The sequence below is a fragment of the Vanessa tameamea genome, chromosome 10, assembly GCF_037043105.1.
Source record: "Vanessa tameamea isolate UH-Manoa-2023 chromosome 10, ilVanTame1 primary haplotype, whole genome shotgun sequence".
Lineage (NCBI taxonomy): Eukaryota > Metazoa > Arthropoda > Insecta > Lepidoptera > Nymphalidae > Vanessa > Vanessa tameamea.
This window is the reverse complement of record NC_087318.1, coordinates 8,649,717-8,666,554: the sequence shown is the minus strand read 5'-3', so window position 1 is coordinate 8,666,554 and position 16,838 is coordinate 8,649,717. Positions and strand designations below refer to the sequence as shown.

Sequence of the window (16,838 nt, the reverse complement as noted above, 5' to 3'; positions counted from 1 at the left end):
TTCTACAAGCAAGTATTGTTATAAATTTTAGCACTGCTCACCACTACATACATTTAAATTAATTGATGAAAACAAATTAAACTTTTGTACTTCACTTAAATATTAGCTACAGATATTTCATATAGAAAATAATCATTCAGAATTAGACATAAATAGTCAGTATCTGTATATTATAGCGAAATTTAATTTATAATACGAGTAAAAGTTTTCAAAAAATAATGTTCTCGATCCAATAAAAAAACCGTACCATGATTGTAAACGTAATCTACAAAACGTTTTTTTGATCATAAAATTAAAGTTATCATTTATCCGCATTGTTGCTGAAATTCTACATAAATGTAATAGTGTATCTTTATTCAAATATCTTATTTGTAAAACTGCCAAACCGATGGTTTTGGGATCCCAACATAAAATAGTTATGTGTGAAATATGTACGTAAGTATATCAGATGATATCAACTTTAAATTAATCTCTTTGCAAGTTGTCTTTGTAGTACTAGTATGATTGGATAAAATCGCACGAGTATTTCCAAAATAACTCTTTAGATTTTATTCAAAATCAGAGATCTGTCATGGTACGGTCTTAAACACAAGAAAGAGATTAAATACATTTTTTATAATATGCAATATTTGGCATTTAGCTGCATAATTATCTATAGAATAATTGCATATTAAGCTTACAATTTTCTCGACACGTTAATGACAAAAAATTTTAGATTTTTTTTTTGTTAGTAACAACATTTCCGTGCAATAACGAATCTTATTAAATAATAAATAACAAAAATAAAAACATTTCAATTAACAGCAACAAAATATCAGCGGTGGTAATCAGGTACAAAAAAAATAATCAAAAAGATTTGGCTAATCTAGCTTTGGCTCAGCTGGCTGATGTTGATCGCAGTATGGCAACATCTATAACACTAAGTATTTTAGTTTATTTGCCCGGTTACTATATTCAAAGTACGATTTGTTTTGCTTACGGGTAGTAGAAATATCTACGGGGCGGAATGTAGAAGCTACCATTGGCTTGCTACTCATGGATAGAAGAATAGATCTAATCATTCTGCTAATGTCACGTATAAAAGAAATGACTGAGAGATTAATTTAATTCGATGTCAAATTTTAAAGTGTTTATTGAATGACAGTTAAAATAAATGTTTCCATAAAATATCTATAAATGTCACTTGGACAATTCTTATTTTATTGGCTGTCAGTTGTGCCCGCCGGCTACAGACTAATCAGACAATTCCACAATGATTAAGCAAAATGAATTATTGTATTCCTCGAATACAGTTACCGGGCTTTAAACTAAGAATACATTTAATTTAGACTTTTAGAAAATACTTTTGGTAACCTATTTGATAAAACTATCTGTATAATTGAGCCACCTCGATTATAATTCATCAAATACAAATTTTGATCACAATAATGACATTTGACGACATGAAATATTGTAAATGATAATTTTTATTTTTGAATTACACGTAAGACTTTAATAGCTGACTATTATATTATTATCACACACGATCAGAACTAATGTAGGCAATAGTCATCTTCACTGCTATTCTGTCTACAAAATAATTACAGTGAGGGCTATCGCGCTTGAATTCGCCGCTAGAGGCGCTGGTGTAATAAGGTCTCTAGAAATGTCAAATCTTTATTGTTTCAACGTTCAAAGACATCTTTTTTCATCAAGTTTTAGGCGAGTTTCGTCTTTCGGACATTATGTGATCCCTTTTTCGGGACAACTATAGACACTGTTCAGACAACGGGAAATTTATAGACACTGTTCGACCTTACACACCAGTGACCAAACGATAGCCCTCATTGCATTGCATGGCGCCACTAATTCCATGTACAAACTTTAAACTCGTAATATTATTACAAACATAAGTTAATTCGGGTTTTTTTATCTCATTACACTTTGTATTTTTGATACATTATTTCACGTAAGTCTTATAAATACGTGAAATAATATTTATTTATTTGAAATGGGTAAAGATTTTTTCTCGAGTTTACGACCATAGATTACGAATTTGCTTGAAGATTTCTGTTTTACAATTCTTTTTATAACTTTAATGTTTAAGATGATCTTCAAAAAAAAAAAATTAAAGCAAAAATACTTTGATTGCGATTGATTACATAGAATAATAATAAAATTCTCATAGATATGCACTTATGATCAAAAGGCTGACTTAAAATTTCCATTTTATCGTTTTTGAATTTTACGTCACGATACATAATGCCAGTGTTGCGATTCCGGATCGTAGAATTGTTTACAAGGCGTAATCCAAAAACGTCTCAATAAAAACGATCTGTAAGTAAAAGTAGCATGAATTTGAAATTGGAATATTATCAGAGGCAAACCGCCCGCAGTTTTGCTCGCGCGTGAGAGTTCTTAGGAACTCTGTCTGTTTATGTATGCCCGTCAACGCGTAGGCTAAATATCATAATGATCAGTTTATAATAAAAAAACAAACAGCTCACTTAACATTTATAAATTAGAATTTAAAAAACAGGTATCACTAATTTTCATTTAAAAGTTAAAACAGAGTTTAACAACAAATTAAGTCGATATAATGTCTTTCGTATAGATAAAAATGTATTTAACTTCCTGAAACTTAAAAGGACCTGATTTGATTCGGTAAATGGAAGACTATCATTACTCTAATATTAAATTTATGATAGTGTTAATTAGAGCCGCCGTAGATACGGTCGAGGTTACTTGTTTTTAGAGCTAATTTTTATTTAAACATGACAACTTTCGTTCTTTTTTTAATCTTAAATAGAGAATATGCTGTAAAATGAGGTTTGATATTTTTTACCAAAATCTCATTTTAGTAAACAATAAACATCATATGACCAGCGACACCTGTTTTTAAATTAATATCAAAACTAATATTAATTTTTTAACTTCTTCAAAAACAATATTTGCGAAGAATGAGTTGTGGAATAAAAAAAATGAATCAGAGATCGTTCTTTTACATTCTTAAGCCGTTGAGCTAGATGATGTTACTTCTTTTGTCTACAATTGAAAAACACGCGAATTAAAAAAAAAAGTTAAGTGTAAAGTAAAAATGGACGGATGATTTATTATTAACTCATTGTATAGATAACAATATTATCGAATATCTATAATATAACTATTTGGTTATGGTAATTGTTATAAATATTCGAATTTTCCCAGCACCGTTTTTATTTATATAGACAGATTTACAATATGGATTTTTTTTTTCAAATAATTTACTCAAATTATCTTTTGATAGGTTTGGGTCTTACAAGTACACTGGGACAAAGTTTAATGCCCAAATCTTGTATTTTGTTTGATCATATTATATTAATATACACAGTTAGCACTGCAAGAGCTCACAGCAAATTTCAAAACATTAACAGTGTGACAGAAACCCAATTTAGGTGTTCGAGGCGAATCTGTCTGTGATATTTTTTTTCGGCAAATCTCCTAACTTTAAGACACATGAACTTAATCAGGTATGGATTCAATCCAAGCTGATTTTCAGAAAAAAAGCATTTTTCGCATTTATAATATTCGTTTAGAAGTATGAGTGTCGTCTTACACACTGGCATTATATTACGTGGCGCTAGTAACAAACAAATCGGTCAGCCTTTTGTTACAACGTAGTCACTAAGTAGGTATTCGGTCCCTGAGATACGAGAGAATGGAGGCTGTACCTTTAGCGAGTATTGCGTGTCGAGGCTGACGGAAACAATTGCCCATCAGCTCCAGCGATCTGAAAATAAATTTAAATATTATAAAGTTATTAATCAATTAATTTCGACTCGCTTGTATTTAAAGTAACACCCTGTAAATGTTTCAGCGCTGGACTGAGGTCTCGACTTTAGTGAAGAAGCTTATTCTGCCACACAAGTTTTTATCGGACGCGTGCAGGTTTCCTCACGATGTTTTCCTTCACCGCCAAACATGGAATAAGATATTGACACAAGCACTTGAGATTGAACTCAGTCAGTTTCCTTTTATTTAGAACCATTAGTTGTTAATAGGGTTGTTGAGGAAGTGATTATGAGGAAGAGGAGGAGGAGGAGGAATTGTCACGCGCAAATTTAGAGGATGCGGATGAGTATGAGGATATTTTTCGAGAAAGAGGATGCGGGTCAGGAAGCGGTAGAGAAAGTGGATTAGGAAGAGGATGATAGGAAGTTATAAATACTAGCGGACCCAACCGAAAAGCCGTTGTCCTATCTGTACATATCTAGGTACATACATACAAAAAAAAATTAAACTATTCTCAAAACACACAACAAAGAATCATCAAGACGGTCCAGTAGTTATGGAGGAGTTCAGTAAGAACACAAGCACACAAAGAAAGATGAGTGAATGATACAATTTATTTTAGGAATTGAAATGATATATAGTATATAATAAGAATGCAGTCTTTATTTCTTTATTAATTACTTAATTCGAATGTTATTAATCAAAATAAAGGAATTGAATACTAATAATAAAATAAAATTAAAACAAACAAGCAAGGAACAGTGCAGGTGGCGGGAGGGGAGGTCTCGCTCGCCCGTTCGACCCGGCGAATTCGCAGTGAAATTCCTCATAAATTGCTCTTAAATTTTGAGGAAGCGATAGCGGAAGAGGATTTTTAATTTTTATTTATGAGGATGCGGTAACGGTTGAGGAATCCTCAACAACCCTAGTTGTTAACCACTAGGCCTATTCGGCTCAAAGCTGTTCAGTAGCATTGAAAATTAGATATATCCTTTATCTAACCACTCTCAACCCCTGAATATCGAAGTGTGTCACAATAGTGGTGCTCAATCCGTGATAGCGACATTGGTATTACGAGCAGACATCGTTTCAAATATTCTATAACAAAATTCAGTATAAATTTCGAATTCTATAAAAAAAAATTATGGACCACTACAGAATTACAGTAATTCTTTGCGTATTACAGTAAGTTTATGTGTTACATACACATTGAAGCATGACTATGTCGAACGACCTTGATATCAGACAAGTTTTGTATTTCACAATAGACTTATGTTTGCAAGCAGTCCTACTTATCTCTGCGTCCTTGGATTCCTCAAACTAAAATTAAGTGTTTCGTTCAAAATACTATAAATGTCTATTAACCCCCTCGTTTATTATTAAAGCCGTGTCAGACATGATGAGAAAAAAACTTCAGTATGGAGGTAGAGCTAATAACTAGCTAGTAGGGATTTGTGCTCATCTGGGTAGGTATCATACATTCAGCATATATTCCACTACCTAACAGAAATACTTATTAGGCAGGTGGCGCAATGGCAATGTAAGAAATGTTTAATCGATCTCAAATCGGCCTCCGGAGGCGTCCGGCCTCACCGCAGGTGTGTGAAGGTGCCGAGCTCGGGCGGCACGGCGCGGATGTCGTTGTTGCGCAGGTCGAGCGCGGCGAGGCGCGGCAGGCGCGCCAGCGCGTCCGACGACACGTTGATCTCCTCGATGCGGTTGTCGGCCGCCAGGAGGATCTCCAGGTTGTCCAGGTTGTACACGCATCTCGGGATCTTCGTGAACCTGGAGTGAGCGGTGACGTTTCGATTGACGTCGCTTTAACGATGTTTGACGCTTCTCTCCACCCACGGTCGAGTAGAGTAGAGTTGTAGTAAGATTAGAGTAAGAGATCGAAGTAGTTCAGATGTTGCATCGAAATCGATTTCGATCGTATCATTATATTCCCTGTACGTTTTGCTCGCTGACGTTCAATTAACGTTATTGATAAAATTTATATTGTTAGGTAGGTGCGGTTACAATACGTTTCTCTCCAGCTTAATCGAATAGGCACATAAGGTCACTGCACAATAGCTATACAGCATTCTAGGCTCAAGAAGCACTGTTTACAAAAACATATTCATTTTAGCTGCACCGTAATATACGAAACCACATTAGTGAATAATAACTTTATTATTTGTCTATTACAAATAGTCTTTATTTAGTTTTCATATAAAAATTATCATTTTATTTGTATATTTAATATATCTTATTTAGCCATTAAATGAGACGCCTGGCCACATTTCCGTTAAACCAGCGGCAAAAAACAGCGGCAACGGCAACATCAGCCAATTAATTTTCCGTTCATAAAATTAGATAAATTCTCTTGGCTTTTTTTAATTGGTTCAAAATAACCAACTCCGTTAACTCTAGATGGTCTTGTCGTTCTAACCGCTAGTGTTTTTGATAAAATCCCTGAAGGCCACCGAGTTTCGAAATTGTTGATAAACAATATAATTTTAAGATTACAAAAATGCATTTCCAAAAACGATCACGCGCTGTCGTAATAAGATTAGTTATGTTTGGAAATCCTACCGCACCTATAAAAATACATCAGCGTCAATATAGATGGTGGTCCGATACTAAATATTTACCATTTCACCAAATATATTATAATCTAACCTATATTAATCTCTAATATATATTATTTTAGAAGCGTCCCTATTCTATGAACGCAAGATAAATTGTCTAACGTCATACAAGCCGCTTGTTGAACGACGACGTTTAGTGAAATGGCTAACCGATTTATTATATTAAATATATAAATAATAATAACAAACTTAATCAAAAGACTTCATGCGTCAGAAATAACGAAATCAAATATACTCACTTATTGTTAGATATGACTAGTTCCCTTAAATTCTTCAAGAGCCCTATTTCGATGGGTAAGTCGATTAGGCAGTTTTTACCCAAATCCAGGTATTGCAAATGTTTACAAGCGCTTATTTCGGTTGGAACGCTCTCGATGCTGTTTGACGATAATATTAACTGAGTCAGTGTTTCTCGTACATGGTGAACCCTAAAAGTATGAATATGAGTTATGTATTTTTAAAACATAATATTGTGCCTGAAAACGTTGCTTTCTAATATGGGAAGTTGTTTCTTTTTTAATTTGTAAAAAATAGAGAAAACCCGCTCAGTTTCATTCGCCGGTTCTTCTCCGATTTAGGTAGGTAGGCGTTGTCCGAATTGGTTAGTTCGAATCGGTTGGATATGTATCGGTGTATTGAATAAAGAATTTTGAATTCTAATAAGCTGATGAAATTATGTCCTAATATTACCATGACAACCGTGGAAAAACATACGGACTAATTAATCCAAAGTTGATGCAGAAATATCAAAAAGTAGCGCGAACATTGGTTAAGATAAGGGGTCAATTCTGTTGTTGCCTCGTACGCACGCATAAATAATAAGTCGCTGGTCCTGCGGAGAGTCCAGAACTTGCTTCGGTCGTATCGGACTTCCGTCCCGTCGAATTATGAGAATGAAGAAATGGAGAGTATACCAGTGTTCCCGCACACTTGAGCACTATAGTATCTAGCTCAGGTGGATGTACTCTATTAAATTAAATTGAAATAAGTACGTTATCATCATCTAATATCATCATCCTAAGTTAAGAAAGTACTGCCTGTACTTTATCAGACTAACGGGTCATTGCCATGGTAAATAATCGGCTTTCTAACACCTACTGTCATTGTAAAAAAGTATAAAGTATTTGGTACACGATAATATATTCGGTAAAGTTTATTTTAGATGGTTTCTTTATCAATTTATTCGAAGTATACTAAAACAAAACACTCAAGGTATAAAGTAACACTTGCGTGTTACTTGACTCTAATCAATGTTATTAACATATTTGTTCCACCGCAAGATCAATTAATGGCTGTCTGGCTTTCATTTGATACGTCATTTTATACGCAAATGAAGTTAAACGTGTTAATTAGGGCCACAGGTTTCTACTGTTATATCACAGAACACGTTGATACGTGAAATTTCACAAAAAGGTCTTTAAAAAAAAAAACCTTACGAAACTTGTCTTGGAGATTATTTTAAAAACATAACCGTATTCTTAGCTCTCCAAAAATTTAATATGAATATGAATACGTCGAATTACTAATAACCCTGTATATAATAAGAATTTCCGGTTTTTTGAAAATATTCCCGACATAGAATAAAAAGCGTTGTGATACTTCCGTTAATATTGTTATATAAAATGTCTATTTAAAACTAAAATAAAAACAATTGCGGAAGGTTATACGCTATTTAACTTCACGCTACGACGCTTAGCAGCGGAGCAGGAACCGTAAACGACGATTATTATAACGAACGCAAATTTTATGAAACCGACTTATCCGATACGAGTTCAGCGCGGGTGAAACTAAAGAGACAAAATTAGTAACTTCATAAACAGAAAACTGGACCGCGTTGCAGAGAAATGTTCCAACCAAACATAAATACTAATAGTTGTTAATATTACTTCCGCACAAGGAGGTCAATTATTACTCATATTTTTGAAAAAATATGAGTATATTAATATTTGATAACTAACTAAACCGTTCCGGATTTACAATATGGGTATGTAATATTTAAAACTTTAAATAGAAGTACAAATATTAAAAGAAATGTTCTTGTTTTTCCAGCTAGGGATGTTATATATCGGCTACTCTCTACTATAATATGAATGTATTATACATATAAACCGTCCTCGGGCCATTGCGTGGTATAAAAGATGTACTACGTAGAGAAGTCAACTCACCCAAAGGGCACGGTTGTGAATCTGTTCCTAGATATATCAACTATGTGAATTTCAGCATCGGCTGCTGCGATAAAAACGTCTTCTGGTATTGCTGTCAGATCTTTTGAAGGCAACATTAAAGCTTGACTTTTTTTCATAGTGTATCTACAACAAATTCATATTATAACAGGCTGTAAATGTTTCACGTTTGGTCTCCATAACCTTTCAGGGAAAGGTTTAGATCATATTCAACCACGGTGCTCTAAGGCGGTTTGGTGGATACACATGAGGGAGAATTTCATTGAAATTAGACACAATCAGGTTTCGAAACGATGTTTTCCTTCTCCGCCGAGCACGAGTTAAATTGTTGCAAGCGGTGTTTGCCTGGGTTTGAACATCAGTCATCAGCAAAACGCATTAAACTTTAAAAATCATATTATTGTATCATATCATATAATCATAGTAGACTACGATAAAAATATATATATATGTATATTTTTTAACTAAATCTAAATGATATTGTAAAATAATCTATATTACAATATGCATAAGTCACAAACTCACTTGTCGGGCCAGTTAGCTTCATTGACCCTGGTTTCCTTTACAACTTCGTCTGTCATTCGGTCCCGTAGATATTTCATCATCCTATCAGTGCCCCCTTTGATGATATCCTGTCGCACGCATGACAGCTTGTTACCCTCCATACTTATGCTCTGAAGCTGGGAGAGCAGACCTAGGTTTCTCGGTAACCTAAAAATTAAGGACTATATCAAAAAAACTTGATTTGCATTATAACATAGTTTTTGCTCTAATTTTAAAAACTAGTGGGTCGCCCGCAAAACTTCGCGTTTATTCAAACTATTTTTTATGAATTACAAAACCTATGACAGGTTTTGTTTTGATTTAATTTCATTGTAAACTGTGAGTCTCACTACATCTCATCTACATTTGGCGCGAAAAGATGAAACTTTTTTAAATGTTTTTTTAATGTCAAATAGTTAAATACATTAGTTCAGCTAGAATTAGAGTTTGTCGGTTTACTTTACACAACAATAATTTACTTTTATTTTGTTTGCGTTTTTCATTTTTTTCTTATACAGCCGCAGTACAGCGCTCAAACCGGCCAGTACCATTATTCCTCTCTCTAAAATTAATTCTTTGTTAAATTGTAACAATTTAGTAAATTGCAATCAAGAATCCTCTTTATTTTTCTGCACATCTACGACTGGACCTCTTTAAAATGAAACCATAACCGATTTTTTTATGTGCAGCCATCGTCCCATAATCACTGGGACAAAATCGGCTTACGCTATTAATATATAGGATATTATATCTTTTTCCCTTTTCTCCAATACTTTTTGAGTTTTCTTTGATTACTATATAAGTAATGATGTTATTAATTTAATTAACTCTCTACTGACTCTAATTATCTTAATAACGGCTATTAGTCTTTAATTGCATTTAAAATTGATGGAATAATTTTTTTGAAGCTTGGATGTGTCAGAACAAAATCGTAATAGCTGAGCTACATAAAATACTTTCCGATCAAATCTCCCTCCACTGAAGCAGCTAACTATATGTATACAACATATCAATATTATTATTATTATTTAAATTTAATTGCATTTTAACTATTCTCCTAATCAATATTTATCTATTTTATATATTCTTACAAAAATAATAACACATTATATGAGTGTTCTATACTATCTTTGTCATAGTATATATATGTTTGTGTATATGTTTGTTTACTTACCTGGAATTCATTGTATATTGATGTTTTCATTATATATACATTTTCTATTATTTGCAACATATATTCCCTGTTCAACTTATGGTTGGCATTATATACTTTTGCACAATATGTGCAAATAAATTAAAAATATACCAATAAATTGACATAAAATCAAATACAAATATATAAGAATAGTATCAATCCTTCTACTTCTTCTCTTCCTATTTATCCCTTAATTTACCTTAAAGCTTGTGCTAGGCGTAGGGACAACAATAGCCCAAGGGGTCAGGATTGAAACTTTTTGCATCACTAGGCGACCCGTAAACCATAATGCTTATTAGCTATTTCTATTTATAGATAAAATTTCCACTTACTTGTTTAAGTTATTATTTGAAAGATCAAATCTTTTAAGCTTTTTCAGAAGTGATATATTTTCAGGTAATACTTCCAATTTATTGTCTCTTACATTTAACACATTTAAATGTTGCATTTGATCACAGAATTCTTCAGTAATTTCCTTAAATACAAAATATCTTTTAACCTTTTAATCTTAACTAATCAAAAACCAATATCTATTGTTTATACAAAATAAACTTATTTTTAAATTACCTTTATAAAATTATTAGCTAAATATATTTCTTTTAAAGCTGTACATCCATAAAAATCTGGAAGCTCTTCAAGGTCATTATGGTTAGCATCGAATATTTCCATTTTCCTCAATTCACCCAATGGAGGTAATTTCTTCAAATTATTATTGTTAACATTCAGCTTTTTCAAATCTTAAATATTAATAATATATTTAAAATATCATAATTTAATTCAATATGAAATATAAACACATGTAATGATCTGAAATCTACCTCTGAGATTAACTATATCAGGAGGTAGCTCTAACAGTTGGTTATGACATAAGTTGAGTTCCATCAAGCGCACTAAATATCCCATTCCAGGCGGTAATACTGTCAATTTGTTATGTGATAAGTCCTGCATATTATAAATTAGATAATAAGTATGACATATTCAACTTGTAAAGAAATTTAATATAATTTTTTTATCAACTTATCTTAATCTTGCATTAACATACTTACAGGCAATAAAAATTGTATTAATGTTTTAACATATGCATATATATTTACTTATAGCAATAGCAGAAAATGATAAGGAATTCACTAACCAAAAATGTTAACATTACTAAATCTCCAAAGTCTGGCTCAATTTTCTGGAGCATATTATGGGAAATGCTTAGCCATCTCAGCTCACATAGTTTATAGAACTCTATTGGCAACACTTCCAGTTTATTATGATCTAAACTCAAGTTTGATAAGTTGCTAAGTTCACCAAATTCAGCCGGAAGCTCAGTCAATGCATTGTCATGAAGCTACAATAAAATATAAATAATGTTAATTTTTCTTTACATATTCATGATAAAAATTGCAAAACGATATATGTATTAAATCCTGAATTTTATTTCTTAAAATACTTTATTAAATATTACTGACATAAAAATTATGAGAATCCAAAAATACCATAACCATATGCTCATAGTACAAATACTAATTACCTTCAATGTAACAAGTTCCTGCAACAATTTTATGTCTGGAGATAGTTTTTTAATAACATTAGAGCTGAGATCAAGCATCTTTAGGGGCTCTGCATTCCACCAATTGTTTAGATCGCTTCGTGTGAAGTCTACCTCTTTGGTGTCATCCAAAACCAATTCATTAATTTTCCAGACATTATCTGGTACTAAAAAAGTACGTAAAAAGTGTTATATATTCTCCTATATACTCAGAGATGTAATTATATTTAAAAACGCACCTGTTCCAAGTCCTCTATTACATAAACTCAACTGTCCTGTACGTTTAGCCGATTTAATCAAACCAATAGACAGCTCACTTTCATCTGCCTTTTTATCTTGAAGGTGAAAAACAGATTTATTGCAAAATTTTACTCTCGATTTAGTCGGTGTTGTATGTCGACGAGACATTTTAATATATTACTACACAATGTATGGAAATTTTAAATGAAGTTAAAATATCATTGCAATATATACGAACTACGAAAGCCACATTGAGGTTTTGATATAAATTAATTACAAATACAAACTTAAACTATATAAAGATATGTTACGATTATGTTATGTCATAAGTCAAATGTCAAGTTACAAATGTCAATCAACAATCACAATGTATATAGAGTTGGGCGCTAATAATTGAAATCATGATAAATTGATCGAATCATTCGATTATTCAACTTTTCAACTTTAGTTTACCTTTAGTATATGATTAGTATAACTTTTTTAGTACACCAATTACTTTTAAAGGCTTTATTTTTAAAGACTTTATTTGATCATATTATATCGGTATTTTACCTTTCGATGTTTTAATTTCAAAGTATATGTCCTACAGTGCACTATAATAAGTTTTAAATTAATTGTAGTAAAATAGCTAGATAAAAAGTGTAATATATAATTTACCAACATTTTCGCAACGGGAATCAAATTTGGAACTACAAGCTGATTTTTGAGCTATAAAATATGTACCTTTAAAATAATTTACACTTTTTAAATCTTGATTCTTCTTGTCCATTCTTTTGTTTTAGATTTTCGAAAAACATTTATCTGTGTTGAATACACGGAAAATAGTTTTAGTTTTGCTTACATGTACAGCTCTAAATTATTAAATTTTTGTAATTAACAATTTTGCAAAACTGACAGTTATATTGTCATACATTTTTAGGATTGTCAATTGAATCAACGTCAGAATTAAAAAAAAAAACGAGATAGTTTTATTGCGAATAAACATGTACAGAGTTACATATTATGTGCATCATAGTCGTAATATTGAATGTTTCAGATCCTTAAGGTCCTTTTAAAACATTTTTTTAAGGAGGAATTGTTTGTAATCTGGCGCGATCATGAGCCTCACATAAGAAATTTACTGACAAGATTTTTTTTTGAGTATTTTTTTTATTTCTGCCTTCTGGATTGTGACAAAAACAAATACTCTTTATCAATGTATCGGGCGCATGTTGCTCACCGCCAATCTCCTTGTACCCCATGCGTGTGTTTTTAAATATAGGTCATGTAGAAAAAAACTACTTAATTAATTTATGATATTCACATTGACGTAAAGGCACTACAAATGTAAAAAGCTTTTATTAAACATATTTACGAAAATTTACCTGGTGGTTTGAATAGGTATCACCATATATTCTTGTATTGTAATTTTCCGGTCAAAAGGGTGATTTGAGTATGTGTAAGGTTGTAAGTATGATTGAGGAAATTGAATAAATTACTAGAATTCGATAATATTAAATGCATTTCAACACAACTGGGCAATCATTTCAACGACATATTTAATGATTTCGAGAAGGTGTCTGGCAAACTAAATATTTATACAAGCCGACAGCCGTTCTTCATGGATGTACCGTGTCATTTGACTCGATTCAAACCCTCTTTTTTATTTTTGTTGTGCTTATTATCATTTGTATGATATTCATCACGTGCTCGGCGGCGACAATAGTGAAAGTGACAACGTGAGAAAACCTGCACGTGTCTAATAAATTAAATTAAGATATATATAGGTATATATATATATATTTATAAATTGCATGTATCATCTTAGTATGCCTAAGTATTTGGTGAAAAAAAAGTACTTTACTTTACTCAAGCTAACGCCGCCAAATATATAACGGTAACATAAAAACTTTGAAAAGTCAATAAATGAAAATATTGTATATATATATAGCTAAAATTCCCATACGGGATTTGTGATCTCTAAAGAAAAGTCGAAAAAATATATCAGAACAGATTCTTATTGTTACATTTTGAAAGTTTTATTATAAAGAGAGAGAGACTTCCAATTATAAGAATAAAGTATAACTTCTTCATCTGATAAAATTCTTAGACTATTTTAGAAAATATTATTAAAATAAATGGATTTGAAAAACTAAAAGTGTGTGGAGGAATAGAAAATCTGGTATTTCCGTGACTCTTCATATTGGAGTTCAAGTTCTTTGCGGTGTGTAAACTATTCGTTGAGTTGGTATATTTATGTGTTGGCCTTGTGATAACGTTACTGATAACTTCATTGCTTTTCCAGTACAAGTACGGAACGCTCGCCAAACACTGTCAACAATAAAGAAAACCTTAGAGTAAAACTAGTATTTACTGCATTGGCAAAGGAACTCCCTCTAGTATTTGGTGTACTCTGTCCCCAGGTAGGTACCCATCCGGCAGAGTTTCATCCGAAACATACAAGTTCTCTTACAATTTATTTTAACCTCAGAGCACGACATTAAATATGAACTCAAACATCATTTTCAGTCAAGTTCCACTTGTTTCATGTCCACTGGGTCATCTAGACGGAAGACTGATCACTGGCTCACTTAGCCTTAAAATTGGAGTAAATAGAATACATACCTAACAAATAAGAGGCTTAGGTATTACTACCTGTTTAGTCTTAATCAATAAAAAGTCTTAATAAACGAGGTCTCGCAGCACTACTTATTATTTTCTAGATTCTCTGGTGCCTGTAGGTACACTGGCTCACTTACCCTTCAAACCCGGGGTAAAAACAACACTGGGTACTACTGCTTGACAGTAAAATATCTGATGCGTGTGTGGTACCTACCCAGACGGGCTAGCTCAAAGCCCTCCCACCAAGTAAAACCTTCTCCGTAATGTGCTGAAAAGTTTTATGTTTATAACGCTATATACTTCTAATGCTACAATTCAAGCCTTACTTTTAATTTAAACTCTTTGTTAGCGTAGAATCCGCCATTGATTTTGAAATCTAAAGCCAGACTTGTAGTTGTCAGACCATGTTCATGTTTAATATAATTCGACTCTAGAACATATTGCGCACTCGCAGGTATGTTGTTCATGTACCAGGAAAGCATCGTCTTTGGTCGAGATCGGAAGTGCAATTTACTTGGATTCTATCTCCAACTTGGTAGCCTGATCGGCGTTGCGTTACTACTGGGCCCTGGTTCGGTAACACTAAAATAAACTATGTATTTAGTAATCTGTAGCATTAATAAACTGAATTATATTATTAGTAAAAATTTTTAATTTAACATAAAAATATGTAAAAATAAGGAAAAACAACTTGTGAATCGTAAATTTACAAGATTAAAACAATGTCAATTTTACAACAGTTCACCGTATACGATGTTCTTAAACACAACAATGTATAGACTCATGTACAACAACGACATGACAATGTATTGTTGTACGAACGTATCTGTTGTCACTATGTATATACATATAGTAAATATACTAACAACATTTTTTTTTAAATTTCTGACTGAAGTTCGAACTATACTGTACTGTACTTACCGCTTTATAAATCTCATGTCCTTTACACAAAGGTTGTCTGGAAGAGATAACTCTCTTAATGATAAGACCAAACAGAAAAAGTAACAGTCCTACTACTGGGCTTTCGCCACTTTTTAAGAAGAATCCAACATGCTGCTCCAATGCAGGTTAGTGGTGAACCTACACGGTGCAGATTCTCATCCGTCACATGCAGGTTTCCTCACGATATTTTTATTTACCGCCGTGTACGAGATGAATTATAAGCACAAATTAAACAATCAAAACACATTCAGTGGTGTTTTCCTGGGTTTAAACTCAGGATCATCGGTTGAGGTGTGAATCTTAACCGATGGTCTAATCACTGCGCCATCACGATTCTGTGTAACATATTATAATTTATTTTATTTTTGTATACAACAATATGTTTCTTTTACACTTTTGATGTACAATAAAGCATAATATATACAAAAAAACTTGTTTGTTTTTTTTTCATTTCCGTATAAAAGGTGACTATTTTTAAAACTCCGTTAGCTTTACATCATAGATGAAATCGATTGCATTAAATACAGATGAATTTCTTAAACCGCAAATCTGCTATACTATTTAATAAATGCATATCTCAATTACATACAACGTGAAAATCATACAACGACATATCTAAGCCTTTGACGAAGATATTTAACGAAATATTTACTACTGAACAAATACCCGCTCGATGGACAAAGTCAACTATTGTCTTGCTATATAAAAAGGGAGACAAAAATGAAATAAGTAACTACAGACCCATATGTCTAATTTCCAATTTATACAAAGTGTTTTCTAAAATAATACTTGATCGAATAACAAAACGGTTAGAAGAAAACCAACCAAGAGAACAAGCTGGATTTCGCGCTGATTATTCTACCATTGATCATATTCACGTGGTTAAACAGATTGTCGAAAAACTTAATGAATATGGCCACCAGTACTACATAGCGTTCATCGATTATAATAAGGCTTTTGATTCTCTTAGTCATAATTATATCTGGAAAACTTTAGAAAAACAGGGCGTAGAAAGAAAATATATACAAATCTTAAAAGAAATATACAAAAACTCAACGGCAAAGGTCAGACTTGAACAGCTGGGAGAAGAATTTAGTATCCAGAGGAGCGTCAGGCAAGGTGACCAACTATCTCCAAAACTTTTCACGGCAGTACTAGAAAATATATTCAGAAATTTAGCCTGGGAAGAGTTTGGAATTAATATAAATGTATTAAAC

The 16,838-nt window shown here is 32.4% G+C and overlaps 1 protein-coding gene across 1 annotated transcript; it reads right to left on the bottom strand.

Moving 5' to 3' along the window:
* Positions 1–3,296: 3,296 nt before the first annotated feature.
* On the bottom strand, positions 3,297–12,413 carry LOC113392569 (leucine-rich repeat-containing protein 40-like). The gene is made up of 11 exons (XM_026629075.2): positions 12,078–12,413; positions 11,821–12,005; positions 11,434–11,637; positions 11,120–11,243; positions 10,869–11,038; positions 10,634–10,776; positions 9,089–9,274; positions 8,546–8,689; positions 6,620–6,808; positions 5,344–5,535; positions 3,297–3,748 (listed from the first exon to the last, which is right to left on the bottom strand). Exons 1-11 carry the CDS (start codon positions 12,244–12,246, stop codon positions 3,643–3,645), a joined length of 1,812 nt encoding a protein of 603 aa, XP_026484860.2. The 5' UTR covers positions 12,247–12,413; the 3' UTR covers positions 3,297–3,642.
* Positions 12,414–16,838: the final 4,425 nt, after the last annotated feature.

Bases quoted from the DNA above. Each gene is read 5' to 3' on its own strand.
- LOC113392569 (XM_026629075.2), bottom strand. From the start codon at position 12,246: ATGTCTCGTCGACATACAACACCGACTAAATCGAGAGTAAAATTTTGC. The intron at 8,690-9,088 runs GTGAGTTTGTGA...AATTTGTTGTAG, and splicing joins GAAGCTAACTGGCCCGACAA to ATACACTATGAAAAAAAGTC. The intron at 6,809-8,545 runs GTGAGTTGACTT...TCATACTTTTAG, and splicing joins TTCACAACCGTGCCCTTTGG to GGTTCACCATGTACGAGAAA.